This window comes from Oncorhynchus keta, chromosome 23 (genome assembly GCF_023373465.1).
Source record: "Oncorhynchus keta strain PuntledgeMale-10-30-2019 chromosome 23, Oket_V2, whole genome shotgun sequence".
Taxonomy (NCBI): domain Eukaryota; kingdom Metazoa; phylum Chordata; class Actinopteri; order Salmoniformes; family Salmonidae; genus Oncorhynchus; species Oncorhynchus keta.
The window spans coordinates 13,390,218-13,410,957 of NC_068443.1; the positions used below are offsets into that span (position 1 = coordinate 13,390,218).

Genomic DNA, 20,740 nt, shown 5'->3' on the forward strand with positions numbered 1-20,740 from the left:
TAACAATGTACAAATGGTAAAGGACACAAGATAAAATAAACAAGCATAGATATGGGTTGTATTTACAATGGTGTGTGTTCTTCACTGGTTGCCCTTTTCTCGTGGCAACAGGTCACAAATCTTGCTGCTGTGATGGCACACTGTGGAATTTCAACCAGTAGATATGGGAGTTTTTCAAAATTGGATTTGTTTTCGAATTCTTTGTGGATCTGTGTAATCTGAGGGAAATATGTCTCTCTAATATGGTCATACATTGGGCAGGAGGTTAGGAAGTGCAGCTCAGTTTCCACCTCATTTTGTGGGCAGTGAGCACATAGCCTGTCTTCTCTTGAGAGCCATGTCTGCCTACGGTGGCCTTTCTCAATAGCAAGGCTATGCTCACTGAGTCTGTACATAGTCAAAGCTTTCCTTAATTTTGGGTGAGTCACAGTGGTCAGGTATTCTGCCGCTGTGTACTCTCTGTGTAGGGCCAAATAGCATTCTAGTTTGCTCTGTTTTTTTGTTAATTGTTTCCAATGTGTCAAGTAATTATCGTTTTGTTTTCTCATGATTTGGTTGGGTCTAATTGTGCTGCTGTCCTGGGGCTCTGTAGGGTGTGTTTGTGTTTGTGAACAGAGCCCCAGGACCAGCTTGCTTAGGGGACCCTTCTCCAGGTTCATCTCTCTGTAGGTGATGGCTTTGTTATGGAAGGTTTGGGAATCGCTTCCTTTTAGGTGGTTATAGAATTTAACGGCTCTTTTCTGGATTTTGATAATTAGTGGGTATCGGCCTAATTCTGCTCTGCATGCATTATTTGGTGTCCTACGTTGTACACGGAGGATATTTTTGCAGAATTCTGCATGCAGAGTCTCAATTTGGTGTTTGTCCCATTTTGTGAAGTCTTGGTTGGTGAGCGGACCCCAGACCTCACAACCATAAAGGGCAATGGGCTCTATGACTGATTCAAGTATTTTTAGCCAAATCCTAATTGGTATGTTGAAATTTATGTTCCTTTTGATGGCATAGAATGCCCTTCTTGCCTTGTCTCTCAGATCGTTCACAGCTTTCTCTCTTCAGCTTTGTGGACGTTAACTATGGCTGATGTTTAGGCCGAGGTATGTATAGTTGTTGTGTGCTCTAGGGCAACAGTGTCTAGATGGAATTTGTATTTGTGGTCCTGGTGACTGGACCTTTTTTGGAACACCATTATTTTGGTCTTACTGAGATTTACTGTCAGGGCCCAGGTCTGACAGAATCTGTGCATAAGATCTAGGTGCTGCTGTAGGCCCTCCTTGGTTGGTGACAGAAGCACCAGATCATCAGCAAACAGCAGACATTTGACTTCGGATTCTAGTAAGGTGAGGCCGGGTGCTGCAGACCTTTCTAGTGCCCTCGCCAATTCGTTGATATATATGTTGAAGAGGGTGGGGCTTAAGCTGCATCCCTGTCTAACCCCACGACCCTGTGTGAAGAAATGTGTGTGTTTTTTGCCAATTTTAACCGCACACTTGTTGTTTGTGTACATGGATTTTATAATGTCGTATGTTTTATCCCCAACACCACTTTCCATCAGTTTGTATAGCAGACCCTCATGCCAAATTGAGTCGAAGGCTTTTTTGAAATCAACAAAGCCTTTGTTTTGGTTTGTTTGGTTTGTCAATTAGGGTGTGCAGGGTGAATACATGGTCTGTTGTACGGTAATTTGGTAAAAAGCCAATTTGACATTTGCTCAGTACATTGTTTTCATTGAGGAAGTTTACAAGTCTGCTGTTAATGATGATGCAGAGGATTTTCCCAAGGTTACTGTTGACGCATATTCCACTGTAGTTATTGGGGTCAAATTTGTCTGCACTTTTGTGGATTGGGGTGATCAGTCTTTGGTTCCAAATATTGGGGAAGATGCCAGAGCTGAGGATGATGTTGAAGAGTTTTAGTATAGCCAGTTGGAATTTGTTGTCTGTTTGATCATTTCATTGAGGATACCATCACCACCACAGGCCTTTTTGGGTTGGAGGGTTTTTATCTAGTCCTGTAACTCATTCAATGTAACTAATTTCTCTCTCTCACACACACAAACAAGCACACACTCACTTTCCCCTCCTTCTGCTTGTCTTCAGTAGAAGATGAACGGCCTGTCCATTAGAGAGCTCTGCTGCCTGTTCTGCTGCCCTCCTTGCCCCAGCCGCATCGCAGCCAAGCTGGCCTTCCTCCCTCCAGAGCCAACCTACTCCATACTGCCTGACCCGGAGGCTACAGCTGCGGTAGCAGCTGGGACCATGCCAGGGGGTGCTCCCCCCTCTCTGGAGGCTCCAGGCCTGCGCTCCCGGCTGGGTGGTGGTGCGGGAGACAGAGGTGGTGGTGGTGAAGGGGGAGGAGGTGGCGGAGAGGGCAGGTGGAAGCTCCATCTGACAGAGAGGGCAGAGTTCCAGTACACTCAGAGAGAGCTGGACATGACAGATGTGGGTGGCGGTGACCTCCAAAATAACACTGTAGACTGACGTTACTGCACTTTTACTGCAGTTTCAAAACTGAAATATTTTTGTAAGGGTCTAATTAGGGTCTAAGAGGAATCACACTGACCAAAACCAAACCTTATCTTGTCTATCTCCCCACCCCCCACACACACACTCTGTGAAACCGGCAAGTTTGTGAAATGTAACATTGTAACTCGGCCTATCAATTCCCTGCCAAAGGGCTACGCCCTCTCCCTCCATCACTTCCGGATCTAGACGGACGGGGTTGTGAAAAAAATGGTTGTCACGATATGTAGCTTGTCAAACTACAAATGACAGATACATAAAAATTATACAGAGTACACTATCCATGTCAGGGTCCAAGAAGGATTTTCGCAGTATTGTGCAACTTTTTGTCATAGACAGGAATATTTTATCTTGTCTGCAAACCCACCGTGAATTGGTAAGTTAGCGAACGTTCACTAGGTTAACGTTACTATACCTGATTGATGTTTTGACACGTAGTTTAGCCAACTAGCACTTGCTGCACCACCTAGCAAGCTATTTACCGATAGCTAGCTAGCTAACGTTATTGCACTGGTTTAGCTAGCTAAGCATTTCCTCCTTTCCCAAGCTATATTTTTGGAGACATTATGTCCGGTAGCTACGCTGACGTTAGTGCATCAAGCTAGCCAACTTTAACTTGGACTATCCGTATTATTGAGCAACAATGTTTACAGAGTGATTCTCCATACTATGCAGTATGATGTCGAAGCTTTACCTATCACCATGCTCTTCCTGCTAGTTGTAACCAGAGGTGGCTGGCTGTTAAGCTAGGTTGCTAGCTACATTCTCACGTTATGTGCAACGTTAGGACGTTGTAGCTAGGTACTGTAGCTAGCTAACGTTAGCGTGTGAATTCTGATATTATCCTGCATCGTTGACTAGCTGGTAGCTAACTTTACGTATTTCTATTCCTGCAAAGCTAGCATACTACGTCTGTGCCAATAGGTCAGGACCTTTGTTATGGCATGTATCCACAGGGTCACTGGTTCAAACCGTGCCGTGACTGACCCACCTCACAGAATAGTGTGGTATAAGGCTAGCTAGGCGAGGAGGTCTGTACTGTGTTCATAACTAATGCTCTTTTTGCCCAAGACTGCTGAGTGACTTAACCAGGTGGTGTTGGCACCTTTGTATGCCATCTCATTCCAAGTCCCAGAGGAACCTTACAGGTAGATTATTTTCTCTACACCATCACAGATGCTCCTTCCGTCAGTGTCTCATGTGTACTGTTAGATAAGCTGTTTAGTACACTCACTTTCTCTCTCACCTCCCCCTCCTTCTGCTTGTCTTCAGTAGAAGATGAACGGCCTGTCCATTAGAGAGCTCTGCTGCCTGTTCTGCTGCCCTCCTTGCCCCAGCCGCATCGCAGCCAAGCTGGCCTTCCTCCCTCCAGAGCCCACCTACTCCATGCTGCCTGACCCGGAGGCTACAGCTGCGGCAGCAGCCGGGACCACGCCAGGGGGTGCTCCCCCCTCTCTGGGGGCTCCAGGCCTGCGATCCCGGCTGGGTGGTGGTGCGGGAGACAGAGGTGGTGGTGGTGGAGGAGGTGGAGGAGAGGGCAGGTGGAAGCTTCATCTGACAGAGAGGGCAGAGTTCCAGTACACTCAGAGAGAGCTGGACATGACAGATGTGTTCCTGACCAGGTCCAGCCGGGGGAACAGGGTGGGCTGCATGTACATCCGATGTGCCCCCAACGCCAGGTGAGAGAAGAGAGAAGAACTAGATTAGTATAGATATGATGGGTCGCAACATTTCTCTTTCACAACAAGGGAATTTGTGCAGGTTTTTCTATTTATAGAGATGCATGAATTATAGAGTTATTTTTTAAATTCTATGGTTGTGTATACATCACCGTTCCCTCCCTTCTTCTCTTCTTTATTTTCCTCTATCTGTTCTCCCTCTCCCAGGTTCACAGTGCTATTCTCCCATGGTAATGCAGTAGATTTGGGTCAGATGAGTAGCTTCTACATTGGCCTGGGCACTCGTATCAACTGCAACATCTTCTCCTACGACTACTCTGGCTACGGTGTCAGCACCGGCAAACCCTCAGAGAAGAACCTCTACGCTGACATAGACGCTGCCTGGCACGCCCTGCGCTCGCGGTAAACAGCTGTTACACACACACACACTTTTGTAAATGTAACCTTTAACTTAAACTTAACCCTATGCCTAACCTCAACCCCAAAACTATACCTAACTCCTAACCTCAACCCCAAAACTATACCTAACTCCTAACCTCAACCCCAAAACTATACCTAACTCTTAACCCCAAAACTATACCTAACTCCTAACCTCAACCCCAAAACTATACCTAATTCCTAACCTCAACCCTTAATCCCAATTGTAACCCTAAACCTAAAATAGTAGTTTTCTTTGTGGAGACTGGCAAAATGTCCCCAATTTTCCTTGGTCTACTATCCTTGGGAGTACTTCTGGTCCATACAAGGATAGGGTAGTGCTGGGCTGAAAACTGTACACACCGTTACCCTTCAGGAGTGCACAACAAGAAGGCATATTCTGGTCATCTCGGCTGTGTTTTTGTTTACTCAGTTATCTGTGTTTGTGTCCCAGGTATGGCATCAGCCCAGAGAACATCATCCTGTATGGGCAGAGTATTGGCACAGTACCAACAGTGGACCTGGCATCCAGGTTTGAGTGTGCTGCTGTGGTGCTCCACTCCCCTCTCACCTCTGGCATGAGGGTGGCTTTCCCCGACACCAAGAAGACGTACTGCTTCGACGCCTTTCCCAAGTGTGTCTCTCTCTCTCTCTCACACACACACACACATTAGAATGCTTAATTTAGATCCACAACAACAGAAATTGTCACAAAGGCCTACATCTTAGGATATTAATAGATATTGTGACTCCTCAGCTATAAGCACATTAGAAAACAATCGTACACATATGACATAAAATAAACTATGACTTCAACGACAGGTTATGAAGCGTAACTCAAAGCTGCTTATAGACTCCTTACGTGACTTATAAACGTGAGTATAGACTACTTACAAATTGCTTGTGACATGTGTATTGCAGCATAGAGAAGGTGTCTAAGATCCCATCTCCGGTGCTGATCATCCACGGGACTGAGGACGAGGTGATAGACTTCTCCCACGGCCTGGCTCTGTTTGAGCGCTGTCCCAAGGCCGTGGAGCCACTCTGGGTGGAGGGGGCGGGACACAACGACATAGAGCTGTACAGCCAGTACCTGGAGAGACTACGGCGCTTCATCAACCAAGACCTGGCTGCAGCACATGCCTGAGTGAGGAGGTGAGGGTGTGTGTGTGTGTGAGGAGCTGTACAACAACATCAAACTACAGCCTTAAGTCTGTAGAAAAGGAGCATCCACTATGCTGTAAATCTGTCTGGCTGTGTGTCTGGCTGTGTGTCTGGCTGTGTGTCTGGCTGTGTGTCTGGCTGTGTGTCTGGCTGTGTGTCTGGCTGTGTGTCTGGCTGTGTGTCTGGCTGTGTGTCTGGTTGTGTGTCTGGCTGTGTGTCTGATTGTGTGCATTGACTCATGGGAATGAAGGATCTTGATATGGCACCTGTCAGACGCCTGGATACGTGTTCCTAGAGACTTCCTGAGGCAGAGCATTTGTGCACTACGAACTGTCTTCTCTGTGTACGTGTATGTATGTACAACTCCCAGAGTTGAAGATGCTCTCTGTATGGACCTGAGCTGACATCACTCCTCCCTGTGTCTGCAGTGGACATCTGTCTGTCTACTTTTCTGTCTCTCTCCCTGTCTCTCTCCCTGTCTCTCTAATAATGAACATTTCTCTCTGGATTTCTTTCAACTATCTTGTCCTAACTAAGGACTAGGGCGAAGAATAGAACTGGCCTTTGAGAGTCTAAGAGAAAGTCTGCTCTCCTGTGTGTTTGTCTTTGGCTGTAGAAGGCAGCCATTTGAACTTCTTCTGAGTTAAAGGTTAAAGGTTGTGATAACTGAGTGAGAGTGGGGAATGCAGGATGTACTGTAGTATTACTATGACTAGTTGTTTGACTGTTGCCTGTCCATGTTATCTAATATGTCTGAAGTGAAAGGGTTGTGGAGACATTGATGTTTCTGAAAGCCTGAGATGAACATGGAGAGTCTGATCCCAGATCTGTTTATGATCACAAACCAATCTTGAATCAGGCAACAAAAACATATATCTAGTTTGTTTTCTTCTGTAAGGAGACCTCTGTCTCTTGATAGATTCCTAATATGAATGAACTATAGTGGGAAAAACGTTTGAGAAAATAATGTTCATTTATATCCAGTCTTCTCTGTGGCTCTTGAGACGGGTCCGTTGACTCATGACGATAGAGAGAGCAGGACAGTGGATGGTGTCCGTGAGGCCGTCTCAACTGGCATTTTCTGTTACATTTGATCGCACATATACACTATATATACAAAAGTATATGGACACCCTCTCATAAGTGGATTCGTCTATTTCAGCCACACCGGTTGCTGACGGGTGTATAATATCAAGCACACAGCCATGCACTCTCCATAGAGAAACATTGGCAGTAGAATGGCCTTACTGAAGAGCAGTGACTTTCAATGTGGCACCATCATAGGATGCCATCTTTACAACAAGCCAGTTCATCAAATTTCTGCCCAGCTAGAGCTGCCCCAGTCAACTGTATTTGCTGTTATTGTGAAGTGGACTCTGCTAGGAGCAAAGTTGTAGGCCATACAAGCTCACGGAATGGGACCGCTGAGTGCTGAAGTGCGTAAAAATGGTCTGTCCTCAGTTGCAACACTCACTACTGAGTTCCAAACTGCCTCTGGAAGCAACATCAGCACAGTAACTGTTCGTGGGGAGCTTCATGAAATGCGTTTTCATGGCCAAGTAGCTGCATACAAGCGTAAGATCACCATGCGCAATGCCAAGTGTCGGCGGGAGTGGTGTCGCTGCCATTGGACTCTGGAGTAGTGGAAACGCTTTCTCTGGCCTGCACAGAGCCCTGACCTCAATCCCATCGAACCCCTTTGGGATGAATTGGACCGCCAACTGCGAGCCAGGCCTAACTGCCCAACATCAGTACCCTGCCTCACTAATGCTCTTGTGGCTGAATGAAAGCAAGTCCCCGCAGCAATGTTCCAACTTCTAGTGGAAAGCCTTCCCAGAAGAGTGGAGGCTCTTATAGCAGCAAACGGGGGACCAACTCCATATTAATGTCCATGATTTTGGAATGAGATGTTCGACGAGCAGGTGTCCACATACGTTTGGTCATGTAGTGTATGAAATGGTTGTTCACTTTGCTGCTATTCAACTGTCACTCACATATGACTATTCCTGAGGACTATTCCTCATGAGAAATAAATGGTGTTTATAGCATCTTATAAATATAACACTTTGACTGACTTTCTGAGATCTGAAAGGAATACAAAGTAATTAATTCACATTTATCCTCAATCTTTAATCGTGCATTTCCCTCTCAAAGTAATAAAAATGTGTATAGTGTATAGCGGAGCCACAGAGTTCGTCAAAGTGTTAGAAATGTTGAATTTTAATTGGGTTCCATGTCAATAGCATGGAGCCAACATGGATGCCAGTTTCTTGAACTGATGATACAATGTCTGGTGTATAGGAGCTTTTCTATGGTGGCAGTATTGATCCAAGCCATAAACGAGCCTTTCACTGTTAGTGTGGTGCAGGTTCCACCACATCAGTCCACACACACACACAGAGCATGATAAGCAGGTCTTAAGTTCAGCACTATTGTACAAAGCATCCAAAGTGTAGTTGAAAATATAATGTTTGTGTCTCCTTTGCATTGTTGACTACCTGCCCCCAGAAAGACCAGAAGCAAGGACTCTAGGAATGACCTAGTCATAGAATACTGAAGTTACTGTCAGTTAAAGTAACTCTCTATTGAGGGGACACTGATTAAACAATACATAACACTGCAGTCATCCTGGGTCAAAGTGGCACTTTGTAGGTGGCTGTTTTTCTAGGATCATTTTGAACAGGTATCTATTCCATTTTCACAGTATGCTGTGTGTCACCAGACCCACGGTGGTGGAAGTCCCTCAGGCTCCCGTGCCAGACTCTTCAGGGTTCTAGGCTGGTTAGGGTTCTAAACTCTCCTAAGATACAATGAGACTAGACCTGACTGTCAGTTGTCATTACTGTACACTACTGTATGGGTTCTTGCTAAGAAGGTCTCAAAATATAATGGGGACTAATTAACACAGTGGTTCATTGAGACTGAATAGAGAATAGTCTCACTCACTATGATAATGAAGTGAGGTATCAATATTCTGACAACTTTATGCATGTCCATTATTTGTGTTTTGCTGGGCAAGTGTTGGGGTTATGTAACGTAGTGTGTGTGATGCCAGAGGGAAAATGTCAACTCAAGGTATCGTACAATATAGTGCTTTTTAAACGGGGGTATAGATTTAGTTGTTTTTTTATTACTGAAACTAATGTATTGTTTTGACTTTTGTGCTAGTCTGGATGGGGAAAGGCTGGGTGGGGATAGAACATGAGGGTGTGCTTTATATATGGTTATTGTAGTTACCTATTCTGTTTCTATTATGATTTGTAATATGAAAAAAATGAATGACAATATGATGTAATGTCATTAATTCAGGGGACTGAATCTTGACCTTTTTATTGACAATGGGGGAAAAACAATAAACAATTATGTACAAAAATATAAACTTGTGTTGTTGATTCTGTGAATCCATTTAGTACAATGGAAAGAAAGTATGTGAACCCTTTAGAATTACCTGGATCTCTGCATTCATTGGTCATTAAAATTGTATCTGATCTTCAAGTCACAACCATAGACAAACACAGTCTGCACAGTCTGCTTAAAGTAAGAATAAACTATTATAATTCTTCATCTCTTTATTGATCATACCGTGTAAACATTCACATTGCAGGTTGGAAAAAGTATGTGAACCCTTGAATTTAAGAACGGGTTGACCCTCCTTTGGCAGCAATAACCTCAACCAAATGTTTTCTGTCGTTGCGGATCAGACCTGCACAACGGTCAGGAGGAATTTTGGACCATTCCTCTTTTACAAAACTGTTTCGGTTCCACAATATTCTTGTGATGTCTGGTGTGACCCGCTCTCTTGAGGTCATGCCACAGCATCTCAATCGGATTGAGGTCAGCGCTGACTGGGCGACTCCAGAAGGCGTATCTTCTTCTGTTCAAGCCAGTGTTGTTGATTTACATCTGTCTAATAGGTTGTTGTCCTGTTGCATCACCCAACTTCTGTTGAGCTTCAGTTGGAGGACAGATAGCCTTCCATTCTTCTGCGAAATGTCTTTATAAACTTGAATTCATTTTTCCGTCTGATAGCAACCTGTCCAGGCCCTGAGGCATCAAAGCAGCCCCAAACCATGATGCTCCCTCCACCAGACTTTACAGTTGGGATGAGGTTTTGATGTTGGTGTGCTGTGCCTTTTTTTTCTCCCACAGTGTTGTGTTCCTTCCTTCCAAACAACACAACTTTTTAGATTAATCTGCACACAGAATATTTTGCCAGTAGCGCTGTGGAACATCCAGGTGCTCGTTTGCGAACATCAGACATGCAGCAATGTTGTTGTTTTTGGACAGCAGTGGCTTCTTCCGTGGTGTCCTCCCATGAACACCATTCTTGTTTAGTGTTTTACGTATTGTAGACTCGTCAACAGAGATTTTAGCATCTTCCAGAGGTTTCTGTAAGTCTTTAGCTGACACTCTAGGATTCTTCTTAACCTCACTGAGCATTCTGCTCTGTGCTCTTGCAGTCATCTTTGCAGGACAGCCACTCCTAGGGAGAGTAGCAACAGTGAACTTTCTCCATATATAGAGTTGGTCTTAACGTGGACTGATGAACATCATACTTTTAGAGATACTTTTGTAACCTTTTCCAGCTTTATGCAAGTCAACAAATCTTTGGTCTTCTGAAATCTCTTTTGTTTGAGGCATGGTTCACAAGGCAATGCTTCTGGTGAATATCAAAATCTAATTTTGTGAGTGTTTATTAAAGGGCAGGGCAGCTCTAACCAACATCTCCAATCTCGTCTCATTGATTGGCCTCCAGGTTAGCTGACTCCTGACTCCAATTAGCTTTGGAGAAGTCATTAGCCTAGTGGTTCACATACGTTTTCCAACCTACACCTTATATGTTTAGATGATTTATTCAATATAGACAAAAAAAATACAATGTGTTATTAGTTTAAGCACACTGTTTGTCTATTGTTGTCAAATGATATGTAAAATGTATGCAGAAATCCAGGTAACTTCAAAGGGTTCACATACTTTTTCTTGCCTCTAATTACAGTGCCTTGTGTATGAACTATCAATATAATTTTATTTACAGACATTCAAGAACTGTGTTGCTTATTTTTAAATACACTTGTATACATTGAAAGTATACTACACTGATTGATATAGTACTAATCACGGTGTACAGTATTTCTGTTTAATTGCTCTTGGTTTTGAGGGGAGAGTGCCCCCTGCTGGCCTGTTAGTGCTACTGACAGAAAGATGCCATGGAGTAAAAGTTGTCATTAAATAATTTTATTTGCCAGCAAATTTCAGATTAAAGTCACTTCACATTATTCCTTTACAAAGAGAACAACCTATTCATTACCAGTTAAGCTGAGACCAACAAATAGTGCCATAAACCAAATAGATTTTAGGAGTGGACTGACTGATAAAAAATAAAAAATAAAAAAGATATCCTATGAAATATAGGCTAGCAACAAACAAAACAAGATATCCTATGAAATATAGGCTAGCAACAAACAAAACAAGATATCCTATGAAATATAGGCTAGCAACAAACAAAACAAGATATCCTATGAAATATAGGCTAGCAACAAACAAAAGATATCCTATGAAATATAGGCTAACAACAAACAAAACAAGATATCCTATGAAATATAGGCTAGCAACAAACAAAACAAGATATCCTATGAAATATAGGCTAGCAACAAACAACAAAAGCTGCTTTGTGTGAAGTCAAGGTTTTCCATATGAGGTTTTAGTGATCTGTCTCCTCAAATGATCAGGGGACCCACATAAATATATATTAACAATTGCCCAGCTCATGAGATTACATTTTAACTGAGACCCTTTATATACTGTAGTTTGTTGTACTGTGGCTTTGGTATTTATAGTCTTCCTACTGTAGGCAGGGGCGGACTGGGAAAATAATTTTCCTCTGCCATTTCATTCACATTGGCCCACCACTGCGCACGCCACTAGCTCAAGAAACATGTCTAAGCATGATTCAAGATATTTTGATGTGCAAAACCAGTGATTGTCATGAATTTTGGGTTGACAATTAGACTATAGTTGCTATTTTACTGTCAAAATAGGATTCCAGAATATCCATATTTGTTTGTTTTTTTGTTCCAGAGAGATGAATTACATGTTTTATGTGCACTACCTAAAATCATAGGCTAATTCATTTGTGGTTCAACACCTGAGGAAGTGGAAACTCAAAACGCATTAATTAGATGAAACTCTAAATATATTACCCACCACCGGAGGCTAGTGAGGGGAGGATGGCTCATAAAGATGGCTGGAATGCCGTAAATGGAATGGTATCAAGCACTTGGAAACAACAATGTTTTTGATGCCTTTGATACCATTCCATTAACTCCGTTGTAGCCATTACTATGAGCCGTCTTCCACAATTAAGGTGCCACCAGCCGCCTGTGATACCCACTGCTAGTAGCCATGTATTCATCCAACCGTAAATGTAATGTCCTAAAAAAGGCTCAGTTGTAGGCTACTACCCATGAGGCCTATGCTGGTGCATGTTTTGAGCACACTCCACTCCATATCTCAAAGCCATATAAAATGTCTTGATTGTAAAATAGTTGCTAATGAGAGTTGAGAAATAAAGATTATACCAACAGAAAGCTGAAACCCTCCTCTCTTCAACAGGGACAATTGGATGAAGCTTCCAAAGCTGTGTTTTTTTCCTGCAATTTCATTTTGAAATGTTATATGATCAGAATAAATGTTTCTCTCGAGTGCACGGAAGGAGAGGAGAGTGGCTCGCTCACCACAGCAGTAGGCCCCAGCGAGGGCACAGGGAAGAAGACACTTTCATTACAGGAATCATGAGGATAATGCACTTCACTGTTTGGCAAGATCATTTCTTTAGCTGTCCCAAAATTAGGATGTTTTTCAGTGAAGTGACAATGTAGAATATGCTCTTTCAACGTTTACAGGCACCCTTTTCATTTTTTTTATGATCCATGATCTTGGGTGTCTAACTGATGACAGAGTTGAAGCAGGTCATCTTTGCTGATGCTGTGTTTGACTTTCAAGGTGAGTTTGTGTGACCTCAGCCTTGCAGAAAACCGGGCCGGTCCATCTCAATGTTTTGTATACTCTGGGCATATTAGCATAACAGCGATTACATTTGTTTAAAAAAAAAAAATGTATTTATTTATTTTAAAAACAATTTCTATCTTAACAAGCTCATAGGCCACTGGCCATGTCACCTTTTTCTACGCTAAACAAAAAAAAATATAGTAAAAAAAGTGTCCATTTTCAACCAGCCCACCCAACAAAAAAATGGTCCAGCCCGTCTGGTATTTGCCAGAATATCCAAATGGCCAATCCTCCCTGGCTGTAGGTCTCTTCAGGCTGTTTCCTGTTCCCTGGAATGAGGATGAAGCAGTGAGAGGAGGAACCAAATCACTCTCTCAGATATTATCATGCATACTCATGCACAAGTTCGCTCGCACACACCTTTAATCATGAAAGTGAAGACTCAAATACCCACCATGGGTGTTCCCATTGATTATGTAATAGTGGAGTGATTTCTTGGAAAACAGGTGTCATTCCTCTGGGCCCGTTTTTCTCCTAACCTCCTGTGACGACCTAACGTACTGTGATCTCTGCTGCTGATATGGTACCTCTGATGTCTGAGAACTCTCTCTCTCTCTCTCTCTCTCTCTACAAAACCGGTTTGATCTACCTTGAATGACTTTTAAATGGTCAAAGTTTGTGTGTGTGTGTGTGTGTGTGTGTGTGTGTGTGTGTGTGTGTGTGTGTGTGTGTTCGTACTCACTCTCTGAGGTGTATGGAGAACTCCGGCAGGGCTCCTAGAGAACTCAGCTGCTCCTCCAGAGCTACGATCCGCAAACTGATGTACCCCGATGACAGTATTAGCAACACCGCCCTACACAGACACACACGTACACAAAAGAGGTGGTGGTTTTAATGTGAAAACAGTTTGATGGGTAAGATACAGTACTTCCTGATAGCTTGTAATCAGCTTGTGTTTTACTTTCACCTGCGTCACTCAGCACTCAGTATTACCCTGAACTGTTAAACCTCTCTGGGCCATCCATACCTGAGTGCACTCTCGTTGATGGCACCGATTGCTCAGTGCAGATCAATCATGAGGAACCAGGCATAAGTACTGTATGTCAATCAAGAACAGACAGCGGCAGGTAGCCTAGCTGTTAAAAGCGTTGGGCCAGTAACCGAAAGGGTGGTTTTAAAAATGTACCGTTCTGCCTTTTGAGCAAGGCAGTTAACCCCCAACAACTGCTCCCTGGGTGTTTTGGATGTGGATTATGGCAGCCCCCGCACCTCTCTGATTCAGAGGGGTTGGGTTAAATACAGGAAGACGTGGATTATGGCAGCCCCAGCACCTCTCTGATTCAGAGGGGTTGGGTTAAATACAGGAAGACGTGGATTATGGCAGCCCCCGCACCTCTCTGATTCAGAGGGGTTGGGTTAAATACAGGAAGACGTGGATTATGGCAGCCCCCGCACCTCTCTGATTCAGAAGGGTTGGGTTAAATGAGGAAGACGTGGATTATGGCAGCCCCAGCACCTCTCTGATTCAGAGGGGTTGGGTTAAATACAGGAAGACGTGGATTATGGCAGCCCCAGCACCTCTCTGATTCAGAGGGGTTGGGTTAAATACAGGAAGACGTGGATTATGGCAGCCCCAGCACCTCTCTGATTCAGAGGGGTTGGGTTAAATACAGGAAGACGTGGATTATGGCAGCCCCAGCACCTCTCTGATTCAGAGGGGTTGGGATAAATACAGGAAGACGTGGATTATGGCAGCCCCAGCACCTCTCTGATTCAGAAGGGTTGGGTTAAATGAGGAAGACGAGGATTATGGCAGCCCCAGCACCTCTCTGATTCAGAAGGGTTGGGTTAAATGAGGAAGACGTGGATTATGGCAGCCCCCGCACCTCTCTGATTCAGAAGGGTTGAGTTAAATGAGGAAGACGTGGATTATGGCAGCCCCAGCACCTCTCTGATTCAGAGGGGTTGGGTTAAATACAGGAAGACGTGGATTATGGCAGCCCCAGCACCTCTCTGATTCAGAGGGGTTGGGTTAAATGAGGAAGACGTGGATTATGGCAGCCCCAGCACCTCTCTGATTCAGAGGGGTTGGGTTAAATGAGGAAGACGTGGATTATGGCAGCCCCAGCACCTCTCTGATTCAGAGGGGTTGGGTTAAATACAGGAAGACGTGGATTATGGCAGCCCCAGCACCTCTCTGATTCAGAGGGGTTGGGTTAAATGAGGAAGACGTGGATTATGGCAGCCCCAGCACCTCTCTGATTCAGAGGGGTTGGGTTAAATACAGGAAGACGTGGATTATGGCAGCCCCAGCACCTCTCTGATTCAGAGGGGTTGGGTTAAATGAGGAAGACGTGGATTATGGCAGCCCCAGCACCTCTCTGATTCAGAAGGGTTGGGTTAAATACAGGAAGACGTGGATTATGGCAGCCCCAGCACCTCTCTGATTCAGAGGGGTTGGGTTAAATACAGGAAGATGTGGATTATGGCAGCCCCCGCACCTCTCTGATTCAGAAGGGTTGGGTTAAATGAGGAAGACGTGGATTATGGCAGCCCCAGCACCTCTCTGATTCAGAGGGGTTGGGTTAAATGAGGAAGACGTGGATTATGGCAGCCCCAGCACCTCTCTGATTCAGAGGGGTTGGGTTAAATACAGGAAGACGTGGATTATGGCAGCCCCAGCACCTCTCTGATTCAGAGGGGTTGGGTTAAATACAGGAAGACGTGGATTATGGCAGCCCCAGCACCTCTCTGATTCAGAGGGGTTGGGTTAAATACAGGAAGACGTGGATTATGGCAGCCCCAGCACCTCTCTGATTCAGAGGGGTTGGGTTAAATACAGGAAGACGTGGATTATGGCAGCCCCAGCACCTCTCTGATTCAGAAGGGTTGGGTTAAATGAGGAAGACGTGGATTATGGCAGCCCCAGCACCTCTCTGATTCAGAGGGGTTGGGTTAAATGAGGAAGACGTGGATTATGGCAGCCCCAGCACCTCTCTGATTCAGAAGGGTTGGGTTAAATGAGGAAGACGTGGATTATGGCAGCCCCAGCACCTCTCTGATTCAGAAGGGTTGGGTTAAATGAGGAAGACGTGGATTATGGCAGCCCCCGCACCTCTCTGATTCAGAGGGGTTGGGTTAAATACAGGAAGACGTGGATTATGGCAGCCCCCGCACCTCTCTGATTCAGAAGGGTTGGGTTAAATGAGGAAGACGTGGATTATGGCAGCCCCAGCACCTCTCTGATTCAGAGGGGTTGGGTTAAATACAGGAAGACGTGGATTATGGCAGCCCCAGCACCTCTCTGATTCAGAGGGGTTGGGTTGACGTGGATTATGGCAGCCCCAGCACCTCTCTGATTCAGAGGGGTTGGGTTAAATACAGGAAGACGTGGATTATGGCAGCCCCAGCACCTCTCTGATTCAGAAGGGTTGGGTTAAATACAGGAAGACGTGGATTATGGCAGCCCCAGCACCTCTCTGATTCAGAGGGGTTGGGTTAAATGAGGAAGACGTGGATTATGGCAGCCCCAGCACCTCTCTGATTCAGAGGGGTTGGGTTAAATGAGGAAGACGTGGATTATGGCAGCCCCAGCACCTCTCTGATTCAGAGGGGTTGGGTTAAATGAGGAAGACGTGGATTATGGCAGCCCCAGCACCTCTCTGATTCAGAGGGGTTGGGTTAAATGAGGAAGACGTGGATTATGGCAGCCCCAGCACCTCTCTGATTCAGAGGGGTTGGGTTAAATGAGGAAGACGTGGATTATGGCAGCCCCAGCACCTCTCTGATTCAGAGGGGTTGGGTTAAATGAGGAAGACGTGGATTATGGCAGCCCCCGCACCTCTCTGATTCAGAGGGGTTGGGTTAAATACAGGAAGACGTGGATTATGGCAGCCCCCGCACCTCTCTGATTCAGAGGGGTTGGGTTAAATGAGGAAGACGTGGATTATGGCAGCCCCCGCACCTCTCTGATTCAGAGGGGTTGGGTAAAATACAGGAAGACGTGGATTATGGCAGCCCCCGCACCTCTCTGATTCAGAAGGGTTGGGTTAAATGAGGAAGACGTGGATTATGGCAGCCCCCGCACCTCTCTGATTCAGAGGGGTTGGGTTAAATGAGGAAGACGTGGATTATGGCAGCCCCAGCACCTCTCTGATTCAGAAGGGTTGGGTTAAATACAGGAAGACGTGGATGTGGATTATGGCAGCCCCAGCACCTCTCTGATTCAGAGGGGTTGGGTTAAATGAGGAAGAAACCTTTCGGGTTGAATCTGCCACTAACTAGGTATCACCTTTCCCTTCCCTAATCTTTTACAGGAAACCTCCCTGGGCCATCCATATTTGTCAGGCTACAAGTTAGTTGTTCAAACAGAAGTCTGGGTTAATATGCAGACATAATTGTCACAAATATCGGTTATTTCAATCAAATGTATTTATAAACTTTTTACATTTTTTTTACTTGAACAGATGTCAAAGTGCTATGACTATTTAACTGCTGTTATGATGTGTTTAGTTATGAGCCTCGGGTGTGTGTACTGATAACCTTTTCTTCTCCCTTAACATTAGTGTTATGAAAACATAATAATACTATAACAAGGGGAAGTGTTTATTTTCCTATTCTTTAACGTTTATATTGTTGAATAATGTTTCATCTGAAAGGCAATTTCTCCACAGTGCTGTGGTTCTGTGTGTGGTGTATAATCTATCAGTGTAATGTGTGCAATTCAATATGACTTGATGAATCCCCTGAGGGGCAATTAGAAGGTATTGGCAAAGCACAAACAAACAATTTCATCTATCCTCCACAGACCACAGGTAACTAATGAAAGAGCAAGCACAGGAGACTGTGGCAAGGAAAATCTATCTGGGTAAGAGCGAAGAACCCTTGAGAGGAACCAACACCTGGCTTTATGGGTAAAAGTTCAGTGTATTACAGCCTTGACCATCTGGAGAACACCCTGTGCTCAGTGCTCAGAGAACCAACCTATCTACTCATCTCTTCAGCAATTAACCCAGCTATAAACAGCCAATCAGGTAGCAGGGTCCATTCCTCAACGGCTCCGAGCCAATCCAGAAAGACCACATACAGTGGGGCAAAAAAGTATTTAGTCAGCCACCAATTGTGCAAGTTCTCCCACTTAAAAAGATGAGAGGCCTGTAATTTTCATCATAGGTACACTTCAACTATGACAGACAAAATGAGAAAAAAAAATCCAGAAAATCACATTGAAGGATTTTTTAATGATTTTATTTGCAAATGATCATCTTTATAAGTGGGAGAACTTGCACAATTGGTGGCTGACTAAATACTTTTTTGCCCCACTGAACCAGACAGACTGTTGGGAAGATACCTATACTTCCTGGAAAAAGACTTGTCTGCGAACCTGAATAACAGAATGATATGTGACTCTATTTAGATTTTCTTGGCCCATCCCCCCTCTTCGGAGGACAAAGCAACTTTGTTTTTACAGCTTTTCTTCTGTTGTTACATGTCCATTTTACATATATGACAGTTTTTTTTCTACTGCAGAAGTTACATAGCAAGAGTAAAGTAATTTGATATACATTACATCTGGATAGATAGCACATTATATACTATTATTATAGAACATAAGCTTTTAAATCCACCCCTCAGGTACTCTGTCCATCCCACCTATCTCCCTAACCCCACCCCTCAGCTACTCTCAGTCCATCCAACTTATCCCTCTAACTCCACCACTCAGCTACTCTCAGTCCATCCCACCTATCTCTCTAACCCCACCCCTCAGCTACTCTCAGTCCAGCCCACCTATCTCTCTAACCCCACCCCTCAGCTACTCTCAGTCCATCCCACCTATCTCTTTAACCCCACCCCTCAGTCCATCCCACCTATCTCCCCAACCCCACCCCTCAGCTACCCTCAGTCCATCCCACCTATCTCCCCAACACCACCCCTCAGCTACTCTCAGTCCATCCCACCCCTCAGCTACTCTCAGTCAATCCCACCTATCCCCCCAACCCCAGCCCTCAGCTACCCTCAGTCCATCCCACCTCTCTTTAACCCACCCCTCAGTCCATCCCACCCCTCAGCTACCCTCAGTCCATCCCACCTCTCTCCCCAGCCCCACCCCTCAGCTACCCTCAGTCCATCCCACCTATCTCCCCAGCCCCACCCCTCAGCTACCTCAGTCCATCCCACCTATCACCCCAGCCCCACCCCTCAGCTACCCTCAGTCCATCCACCCCTCAACTACCCTCAGTCCATCCCACCCCTCAGCTACCCTCAGTCCATCCCACCTATCTCCCCAACCCCACCCCTCAGCTACCCTCAGTCCATCCCACCCCTCAGCTACCCTCAGTCCATCCCACCCCTCAGCTACCCTCAGTCCATCCCACCCTCAGCTACCCTCAGTCCATCCCACCCCTCAGCTACCCTCAGTCCATCCCACCTATCTCCCCAGCCCCACCCCTCAGCTACCCTCAGTCCATCCCACCCCTCAGCTACCTCAGTCCATCCCACCTAACTCCCCAACCCCCCCCCTCAGCTACCCTCAGTCCATCCCACCCCTCAGCTACCCTCAGTCCATCCCACCCCTCAGCTACCCTCAGTCCATCCCACCCCTCAGCTACCTCAGTCCATCCCACCTATCTCCCCAGCCCCACCCCTCAGCTACCCTCACTCCATCCCACCCTCAGCTACCCTCAGTCCATCCCACCTATCTCCCCAGCCCCACCACTCAGCTACCCTCAGTCCATCCCACCCTCAGCTACCCTCAGTCCATCCCACCCCTCAGCTACCTCAGTCCATCCCACCTATCTCCCCAGCCCCACCCCTCAGCTACCCTCAGTCCATCCCACCCCTCAGCTACCCAGTCAGTCCATCCCACCCCCATCAGCTACCCTCAGTCCATCCCCCCTGCTACCCTCAGTCCATCCCACCCCTCAGCTACCCTCAGTCCATCCCACCCCTCAGCTACCCTCAGTCCATCCCACCCCTCAGCTACCCCATCAGTCCATCCCACCCCTCAGCTACCCTCAGTCCATCCCACCCCTCAGCTACCCTCAGTCCATCCCACCCTCAGCTATCCTCAGTCCATCCCACCCCTCAGCTACCCTCAGTCCATCCCACCCCTCAGCTACCCTCAGTCCATCCCACCCCTCAGCTACCCTCAGTCCATCCCACCCCTCAGCTACCTCAGTCCATCCCACCCCTCAGCTACCCTCAGTCCATCCCACCCCTCAGCTACCTCAGTCCATCCCACCTATCTCCCCAGCCCCACCCCTCAGCTACCCTCAGTCCATCCCACCCCTCAGCTACCTCAGTCCATCCCACCCCTCAGCTACCCTCAGTCCATCCCCCTGCTACCCTCAGTCCATCCCACCCTCAGCTACCCTCAGTCCATCCCACCCCTCAGCTACCCTCAGTCCATCCCACCCCTCAGCTACCCTCAGTCCATCCCACCCCTCAGCTACCCTCAGTCCATCCCACCCCTCAGCTACCCTCAGTCCATCCCACCCCTCAGCTACCCTCAGTCCATCCCACCCCTCAGCTACCCTCAGTCCATCCCACCCCTCAGCTACCCTCAGTCCATCCCACCCCTCAGCTACCCTCAGTCCATCCCACCCCTCAGCTACCCTCAGTCCATCCCACCCCTCAGCTACCTCAGTCCATCCCACCCCTCAGCTACCCTCAGTCCATCCCACCCCTCAGCTACCCTCAGTCCATCCCACCCCTCAGCTACCCTCAGTCCATCCCACCCCTCAGCTACCCTCAGTCCATCCCACCCCTCAGCTACCCTCAGTCCATCCCACCCCTCAGCTACCCTCAGTCCATCCCACCCCTCAGCTACCTCAGTCCATCCCACCCCTCAGCTACCCTCAGTCCATCCCACCCTCAGCTACCTCAGTCCATCCCACCCCTCAGCTACCCTCAGTCCATCCCACCCCTCAGCTACCTCAGTCCATCCCACCCCTC

General features: G+C 46.3%; 1 protein-coding gene and 1 long non-coding RNA gene across 49 annotated transcripts; one reads left to right on the forward strand and one right to left on the reverse strand.

The window, feature by feature from the left end:
• The first annotated feature begins 1,134 nt into the window (after positions 1–1,134).
• On the forward strand, positions 1,135–17,903 carry LOC118401828 (alpha/beta hydrolase domain-containing protein 17A-like). Of its 3 annotated transcripts, none has more exons than XM_035799446.2 (5): positions 1,135–2,371; positions 4,025–4,198; positions 4,406–4,600; positions 5,070–5,249; positions 5,537–9,158. In XM_035799446.2, exons 1-5 carry the CDS (start codon positions 2,103–2,105, stop codon positions 5,760–5,762), a joined length of 1,044 nt encoding a protein of 347 aa, XP_035655339.1. In that variant the 5' UTR covers positions 1,135–2,102; the 3' UTR covers positions 5,763–9,158. The 3 variants fall into 3 exon arrangements, with proteins under 3 accessions (XP_035655339.1, XP_035655338.1, XP_035655336.1); XM_035799445.2 differs by lacking the exon at positions 1,135–2,371 and adding an exon at positions 17,595–17,903 and having other exon boundaries at positions 3,798–4,198; positions 5,537–5,770; XM_035799443.2 differs by lacking the exon at positions 1,135–2,371 and having other exon boundaries at positions 3,798–4,198.
• Positions 10,999–17,581, reverse strand: LOC127910988 (uncharacterized). Of its 46 annotated transcripts, none has more exons than XR_008077186.1 (7): positions 16,875–17,581; positions 16,263–16,567; positions 15,720–16,087; positions 14,735–15,410; positions 14,304–14,489; positions 13,530–14,118; positions 10,999–13,116 (listed from the first exon to the last, which is right to left on the reverse strand). It is a non-coding gene; the product is annotated as an uncharacterized LOC127910988 (long non-coding RNA). The 46 variants fall into 46 exon arrangements; XR_008077189.1 differs by lacking the exon at positions 16,875–17,581 and having other exon boundaries at positions 15,720–15,780; positions 16,026–16,087; positions 16,263–16,616; XR_008077224.1 differs by lacking the exon at positions 16,875–17,581 and having other exon boundaries at positions 14,735–14,918; positions 15,350–15,410; positions 16,263–16,616.
• Positions 17,904–20,740: the final 2,837 nt, after the last annotated feature.